The sequence below is a fragment of the Labeo rohita genome, chromosome 16 (genome assembly GCF_022985175.1).
Source record: "Labeo rohita strain BAU-BD-2019 chromosome 16, IGBB_LRoh.1.0, whole genome shotgun sequence".
In the NCBI taxonomy this organism is placed as follows: Eukaryota; Metazoa; Chordata; class Actinopteri; order Cypriniformes; family Cyprinidae; genus Labeo; species Labeo rohita.
In genome coordinates this window covers 24,482,801-24,496,727 of record NC_066884.1, presented here as the reverse complement: position 1 = coordinate 24,496,727, position 13,927 = coordinate 24,482,801, and the positions used below count along the sequence as shown (strand labels likewise).

The 13,927-nt window shown below is 38.1% G+C and overlaps 1 protein-coding gene across 1 annotated transcript in view; it reads right to left on the bottom strand.

The window, feature by feature from the left end:
- col14a1a (collagen, type XIV, alpha 1a) overlaps nucleotides 1–13,927 on the bottom strand; it is a 169,112-nt gene that overhangs the window by 28,420 nt on the left and 126,765 nt on the right. Inside the window, 5 exon segments of the mRNA XM_051131522.1 lie at nucleotides 6,145–6,198; nucleotides 6,288–6,383; nucleotides 6,997–7,050; nucleotides 11,027–11,113; nucleotides 13,608–13,685. Coding sequence (XP_050987479.1) covers nucleotides 6,145–6,198; nucleotides 6,288–6,383; nucleotides 6,997–7,050; nucleotides 11,027–11,113; nucleotides 13,608–13,685 — 369 coding nt within the window.

The window sequence follows — 13,927 nt, the reverse complement described above, 5'->3', positions numbered from 1 at the left end:
GGGCAGAAATCATGTCCATGGATGAGCTAATGTATTAAAGACTTATTAAGGCCACTGTAGTATGAAGCAGGGTGAGGCTAAAAGTCATGAAAGCAAAAATCAAAGCGATTGCTAATGAAGGACGAGTGTGATACATGGCTCGAAATTATGCCACAGTCGAGCGCTTTCGACCCTTCAGGTCATGCATACGTGAGGTAAAAGAGCGCTGTTTTATCACACTAGACAGATTTGAATGTGTTGAAAGTTCTGTTATAATGCTACTCTGTGCGTTCGTCACCCGTCTAATAAAATGCATAACATATTGAAGTTTCTTTGGGGTTTCCATGTTTTCTACAAAATAAACCAGAAAAGTGAGGGTGTATGATGTCGCTGGCAGGTGACGCAATGACACGGTTCCTTACACTAGTTAAAATTGCTTATTTCTCTGGATTTAAACATTCTTGGAAACATCTGGGATAATGTAAGTACACAAGTCAGCTAAATATATAACACTGTTCTAGTGGTTTTTAGATTTTTTTTTTAATCAAAAAATACACATTGTGCCTTTAAAGGTCCACTGAAGTGTTTTGAAACACACAGCATTGTTCTATGTGTTGACATAATTTCGGCTGGAACAAGAAGACAGGGTGGGACACATCAAGAAGCCTCCTTTTTAAAATAGCCAGTAGCATTTCATTTATATCACAGCTTGAGCCAGAGCTGTTGAGCTCAGTTAAGCAACTTTTGACAGCATACGACAGCCACAATCTCATCCATATCACTATAAAATATAGCATTCTGTGTAGAATTCAAATTGGTCCCTTATATTTTGTAGCCTGCATTGACTTCCGCTCCGCGATACCCGTCTCTGGACCGGAGCAGACTGTGTGCACTGTGGCGGTTCGCATGACACAGTGCAAAACCAGACTTTATTCACCCCAGTGGAAAGCATATTTACACTATCTCAATCAAACTCCTATATAGTGCATTCACCATACAGAAATACATTCTGTGAACAAGTCACCGATTTCAGCTGCAGCTTCAGGAACTATTTATAGTGTAGGAGGCGAGAGTCTTCAGATTCTAGAGAGCATATGATTGGACAGAAAGATTGACAAAAAGCTAAGTTGGAGTTTTCTTGGCACTTCCAAGGTCTATCATGGCAATGGGTGGGTGTTTCTCTGCATCAGTCCAAAACAAGTCCAATAAAATGCATCCATCATAAGTGCCTAATCCAAAAAGTGCCTCACACGACTCCGGGGGGTGAATAAAGGCCTCCTGTAGTGAATCTATGCGTTTTTGTAAGAAAAATATCCATATCTAAAACGTAATAATCACTTTAATCTAGCTTGCGCTAACAGTCGTACACGGAAGCAGCTCCAGGCGGATGACATAACATGTCGGTATTGCACATGCGCCGCTCAGACTTGACGAACACGGACACGCCGTTGAGAGAAGTAAACAAAAAAGTCACAAATTAGAAGTTCAAAACAAGCATTTGTAAAGAAAAATGTTGGATGATTTCAATATAAACTAAGAGGAGACTGAGAACTTTGCTTCCTTTGCTTCTGTAAACAAACACTGGTTTTAATGAGTCTCACCAGCACATGCGCGACACCGACGTATACGTCATCCGCCCGGAGCTGCTTCCATGTACGACTGTTAGCGCAAGCTAGATTAAAGTGATTATTATGTTGTAGATATGGATATTTTTCTTACAAAAACGCATTGATTCACCACAGTAGGCCTTTATTCACCCCCCGAGCCGTGTGAAGCACTTTTTATTATGGATGGATGCCCTTCATTGGGCTTGTTGTGGACTGATAAAGAGAAACACCCACCCATTGCCATGCTAGAGCTTGAAAGTGCCAGGATCATTTTTAATATAACTCAGATTGCATTCATCTGAAAGAAGGAAGTCATATACACCCAGGAAGAGTAAACAATTTTCATTTTTATGTAAACTAACCCTTTAAGGCTAACATATCCAAATTAAAATCCCAAAAACTTCAATTTTGATTTCATTTGGACTTTAAAGCACTAAATTCACAGAGTTTGGGCTGTCTACTACAGGCGTTACTGCTTCCACCTCAGCGATCAGCATTTCCCACCTACCATTTGCATAAGGTTGAGCATTTCTCTGCTGTTTATAGCTGTCAGCACTTTCACTGCTCTTCTAACAATCCCATAATCCACTGCACAAACCTGCAAACAGAGCATGAACTAAAAATGCCTGCTCATCTCCAGGTGAACCTGTACAAATACGTTAATTTAGATGAAACCGCCTTTCACTTCATAATGATATTTCATCCCTTCAGCTACAAAATTACGAATCAAGAAGTTCAACTCAACATCACCCCATATAACAGCACCACACACACACACACTAAAATGGGTTTGTTTCATCACAAATGGTCTCATAATTCTTAAACTGTGAGGGCACCCACAAAAGTATTATATACGGGGCACTCAGCACCAGTGGCGGAGATAGACCGAGAAAGAGATGTGGCACATGATATGGAGGACTGGCAACCGGCAGCCAATGAATATAATTCACAGGCTGACAGGATAGATTAGCCCTGAGTGAGAACTACGGGTGTCTCTGCTGCAGTACGGCAAAGACCACTTCCTCTATCCTGCCAACATAACTCTAAAAGAACTCAATACCGGCTGCTAATGGAAGTGAGTGTGCGGATGGCCCCTCTGCTTAAAGGAGGATATCCATCTCAAGCCAAGATGTCTATACTGGAAGACTGAGGAACGTATGTGTGTGTGTGTTTGTACTTTGACCACTGGAAAAGCCGGGATGTTCTTTTTGTCACCCTGGAGAACTCTAGGGGATTTTTCCAGAGTGGTTGTCATTGGCATCACATCAAACAGCTATTCTTCAACAAATGGAACTGTCACTGCGAATGTTTTAGAAGCCTTTTGGTGACACTTTGAGCAGAAATCTAAAATCCAGCCGTTGGTTGTCGCAGAAAAGGAAGAATTTTAACAAGCTTGTGAAAGAGGCTTTAGAAGAATGAGAAGTCTAAGACATCTGCTTGAGGCAAAGCTATGAATTCCATCCTGCCTGCTTGGAATTGTTCTTTTGAGTTAAGGCACATTAGATTCTCCCTCAAATAAGATCTTCAAAAGATCATTTTTATGTCAAAATGCTTTATTATTATTAGGTTGTGGCATGTGGTGTACTGAAATGAGTAGGAAGAGTTGCTTGTCTCAGTTTGTTTTCTTAAAACTCCCTTCAACCCCAGGTTGTCTGATGTTCTTCATTTATTGTGGTCTAAACTCAGGGATGCATGAAGAAAATAGCACAAATTCAGCTGACCTGAGTATTTTTCTGCTTTCAGATGTTTCTGTCAAGGTCCACACTGCCAAAACTTCATATTTTCACAAAGATCAACAGCCACATGCAAACTCTTCAAAACATTCCACTCCCTTCTCTGCCCCTCTTCCACCACCTTTTCAACAGCTGATAATTTTGCCAACTGTAACTCAAAAAGGGTTGAAATTATTATCACAGAGGGAGTTTTGTTCCCCTTTTCTTGTTTGCTAGGCAAGGCCAATAGCAACCAAAACTGTTACTTTGGCTCACTCTCATAAATTCAAGTGATATAGTCCAAAGCATTAAAGTCCATGAACAGGCTTGTTGGCCGTAACACCTCAGTCCCTTAGTCCATAGAAACAAAGATAATGATAAAGATAGTACTCATCAGTCCATTGACTCAATCCCTTTGGGGTAGACAGCAAACTGAAAGTCCAAATGAAAAAAATGGAAAAAAAAATGTCCCCAAAAAGAGAAAAATTATAATCCGCTGGTTCAAGGCCCCACAAAAACAGGTTATCCTCCAGCTGGAAAAAGGTCCCCCAAGCATAGTCCGTATACGTATATCCCAGACTAGAGCGTGCACTCATTAAACAACCTTTTTACACCAAACTTTTTACCTCTAGCGAGAAGCTATTATACAGGCTTTTACTGTGGCAGTGTCACAGTCAGTTTTCAGTTTTCACACAGAGGAACTGCATCTACAGCCAACTATCTCTTCTTCTCCTTCTCTCCTCTCACAGAGGCAGACATTACTAAACGTCTCCTCTCCAGTCATCCTACAACATGCCCTGTAGTCTCCATTCCATCACTCCTTCTAATCTTCAAGCTATAGCTCCTACACTTCTAGCAGCACTCACACACAACATCAACATCTCTCCACACAGGCTTTTTCCCACCACATTCGAGCAGGCTCGGGTAACACCACTGCTTGAAAACCTACACTAAACACCTCCCGTTCATAGCGAAAACAGATACAGTTGAGGTCAGAAGTTTACATACACCTTGCATAATCTGCAAAATGTTAATTGTTTTACCAAAATAAGAGGGATCATACAAAATGCATGCTATTTTTGCATGCATACTGACCTGAATAAGATATTTCACATAAAAGATGTTTTACATAAAGTCCACTGGAGAAAATAAAAGTTGAAATTATAAAAATGACACCGTTCAAAAGTTTACATACACTTGATTCTTAATACTGTGTTTTTACCTGAATGATCCACAGCTGTTTTTTTTTTTTTTTTTTTTTTTTTTTTTTTTTTTTTTTTTTGTTTAGTGATAGTTGTTCATGAGTCCCTTGTTTGTCCTGAACAGTTAAACTGCCACCTGTTCTTCAGAAAAATCCTTCAGATCCCACAAATTCTTTGGTTTTTCAGCATTTTTTGTGTATTTGAAACCTTTCCAATGACTGTATGATTTTGAGATCCATCTTTTCACATTGAGGACAACTGAGGGACTCATATGCAACTATTACAGAAAATTTAAATGCTCACTGATGCTCCAAAAAGAAACACGATGCATTAAGAGCTGGGGGTGAAAACTTTTTGAATTTGAAGATGAGGGTAAATTTGACTTATTTTGTCTTCTGGGAAATGTCTTCTGTACAGAACATATCTTCTGTAGCTTCTTAAGGGCCGTACTAAATTAAAAAAATATATATATATTTAGGCAAAATAGGAAAAATGTACACATCTTCATTCTGTAGTTTACACCCCTGGCTCTTAATGCATCATGTTTCCTTCTGAAGCATCAATGAGTGTTTGAACCTTCTGTAATAGATGCATATGAGTGTGAAAAGATGGATCTGAAGGGTTTAAATGCTAAAAAAAACAAATAATTTCAGGGACCTGTAAGAACAGTACAACAGTACAACAACACAGTATTAAGAATCAAGTGTAAAAAGATTCTGCAAGGTGTATGTAAACTTGTGACTTTATGTCTTCAACTTGTAAACTTTTGATGTCCCATTTGATGTTTTCACAAATGTTTCTCAGTTAAAGTCACATGGAACACCATATTACCTTGCATTTGGGACAATCAACAAGCAACCAATACTTCAACATTTTTGCATTTTTGTGAATCTGTGCATTGTCAGATCAACAAATCAGCCAGTTACAGTAACACACTGTAGAGGCACTGCCTCCTCTTATGTTTTTTTCATCAGTTTTGTAATTATCTCCTCATATTCATACCTCAATTACAATACAATGGGCAAGGCGAGCAAAAAAACCCTTCCTCTGAAGCTTTATAAAAAAATTATGCTATTTATTTATTATTATTATTTTTTTAATTTAAGAAGACATCTCATTAAGCTACCAAAACGTATAAGTTAGCAGAAAGTCTTGTTTTTAAATAGTTACAGACAAATCTTCAGTGACCCGGTATTTTCTGAAAACGATGACAAGTCATTTCTAATAAACCACATATTTCCTCCTGCCGCCTTAAAAAACGATTGTTATTATTTCACAGAAGCATATCTCAGTTCTAACACTTCTCCCTACTCGCTAACAAGCGAGTTTTCAAACTAAGTTTGGGAAGGTTGAGTAATTCATTAAGGCACTAGTTGATTCTATTAGGATGCCAATTGAAGAACATAAACTGTTTGTATTAATTAAATTGTATTAAACAGTTTCTTAAATTCAGGATAAGTTGCACATACAGACACACATGAATGCCTTATCACTCACAAGCTCCACACACGCAGACACTCACAGGACTGTGATAATTATAACTCTCTGACGGAGGGGATGAGGTTAGCTAATGAGAGACCGTGTGGGTGTTATGAAGCTGTCATGAGTGCTGATGAGACAGGCGGGCGATATATTTTCCCATACCTGAGGACCTGGCAGACCTATTTCACCCTTCTCTCCTTTCTCTCCTGAAGCCCCCTGAGGAGAGAGGAATGGAAAAAGAAAAAGATAAAATTAATAGAAAGAATAAAACAAATTTTGCATAACATTCCCAGTATTTCGCTTACCGGTGGCCCCTGAATGGACAGTCCATTCGGCCCCTGAGGACCCGGCGGCCCCTGTGGTCCTGGAGGTCCGATCTCACCAGGTGGCCCTTGAGGCCCCTTAAACATAAAGTTAGGACATTAATTTAATAAATGTAACCTTAACATGGTTTCATTGCCTGGTTTAATTTCCTCAACATAATTATGTAACGTTTCAGGCCTACCACCAGCCGGGCTGCTGAAACAAAGTGTGAATGCCCTGCAGTCTCCTTCTCCATCAGGAATGCAATAATCAAGGAAGCAAAAGACACTCGTCACAGTCTAGCTTGTGACAAACTTCTCAGCAGCGGTCATTTGGACCGAGTTTACATAAAACTTCAGAGCGTGAAATGAAATTATGTCTGCCCCAGCATGGCATTATTTGGACTGAAGCATGATGCATTCTGTGCACGGACACACGCACACACGCATCACATCTGGAGGGACTTTACTGTAGAGGAAACTACAGTTGGACAGAGAGACACAAATAAACAAAGCGGGCTCTCTGAAAAAATAGAGCGAGAGGGTGAGATTTACTCAGTCGTACCCTCCAAAAACAACACGGAGGCACATGCATTGTGTGTATTTATAGATCTCCACATTTTGAGCGCGTCCAGTGTCTATTCTTCTGGGAAATAATGACAACTCTGGGTGGCCCTGCATGTGGGATACATAAATCATATGTGTACATTACCGTCAAGCCTGGCTCCCCACGATCTCCTCTTGAACCTCTGATACCAGGACCGCCCTGAGAGTCAGACACACACAATTAGATAAACACCAACTGAAAGACTCAAGATAAGCAACCGCAATTTCCTAACGACCAGAGCCGGGGCATATGTCAAGAAAGCAATTTTTAACACTGTCGCACACTCTGTTCCTCTGTTGTTTCCTCATAAGCGAATAATTCGGAACACTCTACAAATGAGACTCAATTAAAAATTGATTTCAGAAAAGTTTGACATTGTTGCTAAGTTAACACTAGAACCGCCACGGGGTAAATTTTACCCGTACCTGTTTTTCAAACAGATTTTCAATAAAACACTCAAGTCACCCAGTGATTGACTTCTACTGAAATTGTGTCATTTAAAATCCCCTGTTGTTAAAAAGTGTTTAGATAATAGTACATCGAAAAACTGGGCATTTATACCTAAAAGCGCCAGCACGGATCAAATTTATATATATATAATGCCTGTATTTTCGAGCTGACATTATATTGCCGCTTATGTAACATTGTACATTGCTAGGCAGCACCTTTTACTCACTGAATTAGGAGTTATCAGTTTCATAAATAAAATCAAAATGATTAAAAGAAGGTGATTTATTGATGCCGAAGAGGTATTAGAAGCACTAAATACCATGAGTAATGCAGAGTCTGTTGTTAAGTTATGCATCCTGGGTCGGCTCAGCATCTGACAGCTCATCTGACAGCAATCTCATATTTAGATGTTTTATCCTAACATTACTCACACTGTTCAAACTTTGGATTATTTATTCAATTTTTGTTTTTCCATTTCCATTGTTTATTGTTCGCTATTGTGTTGCTATTTATTCTAGTTTGCACGTTTCCTGTAAAAAAAACTAAAAAACTAAATCCGATCTAATGAATACAATCACTTTTTTTGATTACCCGAAGTTTACTGGTGTTGTTCTCTTATTCAAATTATAAATGATATCATCAAATTATAGATGATCGCATCATCCTATGCCGTGTGTTGAATTATCATTACACATTATTGTCTATAGGCTATTTTAGTAATTTAAATAACATGAATTGTCTTAATATATTGATTGACAATGACAATGAGCTATAATATTACACCACCCAAATACGTAATTACTTCCTTTTAATTCTCTTTGTCAGTGCAGGCTTGTTTAGCTTATATTCAGCATATGCTGGTAGGTATGTTTGATGCTGGGATGCTGGTTAGGTAGGGTTTGATGCTGGTTTAAGCTGGTCCTTAGCTGGTTTATGCTGGTCTTTAGCTGGTCATGTTGCTGGTCAAGGACCAGCATAAACCAGCTAAGGACCAGCATAAACCAGCAAAGGACCAGCATAAACCAGCAAAGGACCAGCTTAAACCAGCATCAAAACCTACCTAACCAGCATCCCAGCATTAAAAATCAGAAAGAGAGAGAGATAATAATGTGATTTTGAATACTGAACAGTATTACAGCACTTATTAATCTAGGTCAGTAATTATATATAAATGATAAATGAACTAATACGTGTTTAGTATGTTTTAATTACTTAGTAAATTGTTTTCAATCAACTTTTTAAATCTTTTTTTGTTATCTTTTGAGGCTGGTTATTTGCCACCCATGGTATTGATTTAGTACCGATACCGAGGTATTAGAATCTGGTATTGTACCGAAACCAAAATTATGGTATTCTATAAGCTGTTACTCATATAGCTCACTTCTGATTAGTTAAACTGATTATGTTACAAATGGAGGGTTTGCCCTGGTTAGGATAAAAATGCTGTTTCAGAAAGCATCTTTATATAGTGCAGTGCAGCAAAGACTGTTGTAATTTGTGATTGTCACATGACCACATGACCATGATTAGTCTGCAGGAACATTCCAGATTTGGTTGTCTTTTTCAAAAGGCAGCAACTTTTCAGTCTTTTAGTCTTGTGTCTTATACATACCACCTCTCTTTAGGGGGAAAACACAGAACGTGTTAAGAAGGAGCATGAAGATATTAAAGATATAAAATGAAACGGGGAGACTGCTTAAGAGATTGAGAAAAAGACCTAGCATTAGATTGCTCAATTCAGCCCATGCTGCAGGTTGAACTCAATGTGGTGGGAACAAATAAATGAGCTCATTTGGAAGGCAGCATCGTATGCACCCTGAGGGAAAATGTATTTCTAAGGCCTCGAAAAAGGCCATGGTGTATAAACAGCAGTTCTTTCAAGAAAGTCATTACGAGGAGATCAATTTATCAAAACCGATTAGTCCACTCCTGTCCTGTCTACGTTTATAGATTCCTCCATCCATACAAACCCATTTCCATGACCAAGAGGTGGTTGCAAGGAAAACGTTTGCATTTTAGCTTTGTATATATTACTTGTGCATCTTGATATTAATATTACTGTCACGTGTTCTGAAGTATTTCCTGATTGACCGGCTGCTCAATCGAGAATGTCCTGTTAAGTCATCACGTGCATCTTTCAAATGAATATTTACGCTTGCAAATTCTCTGCTTCCACCGTCAGGTTTTGTTAAGTGTGTTTTGAGCAAGCTCATGAATCAAATTTGCCCATAGGCTTCAGTGATAAGAACTACCTTATTGCAGCCATGGCGAATGGGGGTGCAATTAAAGTAAACACAGGAAAAGGAAGACCTACAAACAAGGTTAAATTACTAGCCGTTGCCTGCAGCAGTGAGGGCAAGAGTTTATGAGGGTCATAAGCAGGCGTGATATGGTTTGAACCAGGTCAAGGATACTCTCTACCAAACTGCAGGCAGATTCAGTCCAATATTTTTTAACTAGCCAATTTTGCATTATTTGAAGCACTTGAAAAATTTTACACCTTAAAAGTTTACTAAAGGTCCCTATTGGGCTAAAGCCCCCTGGTTGATAATCACTGTAGAGTATAATGGTGTTAACACTAGAACCGCCAGGGGTTGCTGTATACCTTAAACCGCCATGCGGGTGAATTTTAGTAGTGTTTTGATATGACTAAAGAACATTTTATTTCACTGTATTATGCCACTGTCTTCATAAAGAAGTGTCTAGAGTCATAAAAAAATTATTGTCTAGCCATCAACTATATTTTCATCCTGTTGTTTTATGTTCAAGGCTTTTTATGTAGGCTACAGTCAGTTTTCATCCCTGGTGAAAAAAAACAGCATATGCTGGTAGGTATGTTTAAGCTGGTCCTTTGCTGGATCATGATGGTCTTAGCTGGTCATGTTGCTGGTCAAGGACCAGCATAAACCAGCAAAGGACCAGCTTGAACCAGCATCAAAACATACCTAATCAAATGCTAAAGTATGAGAGTGAGTTTGTTAGCTAAAGTAGCTAGGCTTAATGCTAAAGCATGATAGCAAGTTTGTTAATTAAAGTATGTCAGCTATCTTTTATTCTAGAGAATAAAAATGAATTTCTCAGTTAAAGTATGTAAATTAGACTTAATGCTAAATAATGATAGCAATTGGCTAAAATATCACCTAACACTAATGCTAAAGTATAAGAATGCATTTGTCACCTAAAGTATGTCAGCTGGCTTTAAGTCCAATGTATAATGGAGTATGTCAGCTAAAGTATGACCAGTATTAGCAAGCTTTTAAGAACGTGAGAGGAGTATCAGAGTGAGTTTGTCAGCCAGGGATAATGCTAAAGTATGATGGGTTTGTTAGCTAAAGTGTGCTAGCTACACTGTATGAAAGTGACTTTGTCAGATAGAGTAGCTCTGCCACTGAGCTTTTGTTAAAATAGAGGAGCTGGATTTTATGCTAAAGTAGGTGAAGACTAGTTCTTTTTTTTTTTTTTTGGTGATCTTCTAAATTTTGATGTAATATCCACATATACATATTAGTTGTAAACACTGGTTTTCATCCTGTAAACTGTCACCCCTATAGCTCACTTCCAATTAGTTAGACTGATTATGTTACAACCCTATGTTACACATCTCCCTAGTCTGCTCTTTGTAATCTAGTTTAGTATCACTCTTCTAAGGTTGGCTATATGTGAGAGGTGAAACCAGTGTTTTTACCGGTGGTCCTGAGGGTCCAGGTGGTCCTTTGCTATCCTGAGCACAGGTGCAGGCGTGGGGCATGGCAGGACAGTCCTCTTCTACTCTCTGAAGGAAGCACAAGCAAAACAACATGTCGTACACCATTTCAAACAGCGGACTATTTCCTCTCTAGGAATCTAACAGACTTTTATTTGTCTAAGTCAACCAAGGGTGTCTGTGCAATTCCCTCAAGTCATTAATTCGCAAGTGCACAAACACAGCAAGCGATCTGAAGATACTGTTCCTCCTTTCCATGGAGGACCAAGTCTATTTGTCTGCTACAAGACTACATAATTGAATTATTTGTAGAGTGGTCATGGATCTTTAAAGATAGGGACGATTGCCAGAATGGCCGGTTTTAGATCACTTAAAGAACATTTTTACAGCATTATATAAGTAGGCAAAAAGATACAGGAAGAGAATAAAAAGAGTCATCAGATGTACTGTATGACCATACCAACAGGCCTACTGGCAGTACATAAAACCATAAAACCATTCATCACAGAAGAGAACCATAAAATAGTGATAGCCAATTTGCAGGGAGTTTGATTGACAGGCGATCTGACCAATCATAATGCTGAATCTGCCATTTTGTCCAAAAAAAAGGAACAGACAGGAGAGTAGATTAACGTCAGTGGACTTGAACTTGAAAAATGGTGTTTACTGACATCTTTCTGCAGTTTACTCAAGATCCCTTCTGATGTTCATTCATGTTTATTTCGTGCTAGAACTAGAAAAGAGGAAGAGATGATCGGTTCACGTGTCTCTTGAACTGAAGCACTACAGTGATCTGTCTCGACAGATTAAAGAGCCACAAAATTGCATTGTTTATTGTCTATTCATTGCTTGAATTTTTAAAAAAATTACAGTTTGAAAGCTGAGACTTTGATTCATACCAAAAATAACCTGCTCTGTCTCATCTGGCGGAGCGTTGTTAGTTTCCTCTTTGCTCTGCTCTGCTCACATGTTGTGTGGCACACCTTTATACTTACCTATTTTAATATTATTTATTTATTTATTTATTTATACCATGAATGTTATTTAACTGTTTTGTGGAGTCTTTACTTATTTTCAAGTCACTGAAAAGCCAACAATAACTTTGCAGATAATAATTTTACCACTAGTTGCACAATGAGTTGCTATTTTGACATTTTGACATTTTGACAGTGTTTTTCCAATTCCACAGTAATTTGCAGGGACAGACAGAAGCTGTAACATTTAATTTGATAACTTCATCTTTACATATGCCACACCAATATTTTTGGTAGGTCAAGGAAATTGGTATTTTAACATTACGTCTCAATCAAATATATGGTTATATACATCAATAAGTTACATAATAAAATATAAAGTCATCCTGTAATAACAAAAACATTGTTTCATTATTGTTTACAGTGATCTAAATCTAGAGATTCTGAGGCAAAAAACTCTATCTCACAACTAATTTGTACATATTTTACAAGGTGGCTAATTAGTAAGAATTCGTATGACCTCACTCATATGATTTTTTCTACCTGGTCTCATGGCACTTTTTCGAGAGATGTGAAATTCGTACCAATAATATCACTGCAGTTTCCAAAAAGAAATGAACACTAGAGGCAGTAAAACTCTGACACCTTTTATTACTCTTCACATAACGTATGATTTACAGAGTTTTGATTAATAAAGCGTAATTTTCATACAATTACTTGAAGAATATTATTTTATGACTTCAAAATAAGTTTAGTCTAGGGCATAATTCCAACACGATAGAGCATTAACCTTTAGCGACAGTCCCTGGATATTTGAACTCTGAACCGCCGCAATACAGACCACAATACGCAATATGCCACTTCTTTTGGAAACTGCCACAAAACATGCAGTAAGGTACCCAGAGGTATGTATTTTTATGAGACTGAGTTGGATTTTGTATGATTTTTGTATGATTTCTGTGAAATCATATACATATGATTTTTCATAAAATGTACTCGTACAAATGAGGTCATACGAATTTGTACAAATTGCTGTAAGATCAGGTTGGATAAATCAGTGGATCGGTGCTGCTGGCCCAGAGGTTTAAATCCACCCTCACATAACTATTTATTTTAATAAACCAAATTTGTAGTATGCCAGTGGATGTATATCAGAAGCAGGAACATATTTGTTTGTTGGACCCTTATTAGATACATATCCTGCCGCAAGCTATTTCATAAAGCTATTTCATATCAGCTAACCATTACAAATAGTGGTGGAAAGACGCCCAGGGCGATCATGGTCCCCGATAAGGTTGCAGTAGTAAAAAAGGTTAAATGCTTGTTACACTAATTAGTACATCAATAATCAATTCTAAAGTCATTATGAAGACTAAGTGTGGGTGTTAGTATTGGGCGCTAATTGGTTTTCACTGTATGTTTGAGTTTTACATTGTAGTTAAGTTATTTGGGGTTAAATGTCTGATATTTCTTCAGTTGCATCGGTGACATAACGGCAGTATTAATGTAAGCTGATTAGAGTGTGGCTTATACAGTTTGCTGATTGTATAAAATGGATATATTGTAAGTACCAACTGATCAGGTCTTACCAAGCCTGGGAGCTCACAGCACTTATCCCGACTGGCCCATGATGTACTGCAGACTATGTCAAACATCTGGAGCTGAAACTGTGGACAGGATCATACAAACACACACAAACAGAGCAAATATACAAGGCTGTTGAATAGCAATCGCTCATTTAACAACAAATCCAACTGTCAGCAATTGTCATGCATTATAAATCTTATCAACACAAGCATTTTATGAAGTCTAAACAAATAACGGGGGATCTTCGTTGAGGATGAGCAAAATCTAAATAAGCAGAAACTTCATGCATTTACTAACAGTCTTGCTTGAGATGCGTCTGATT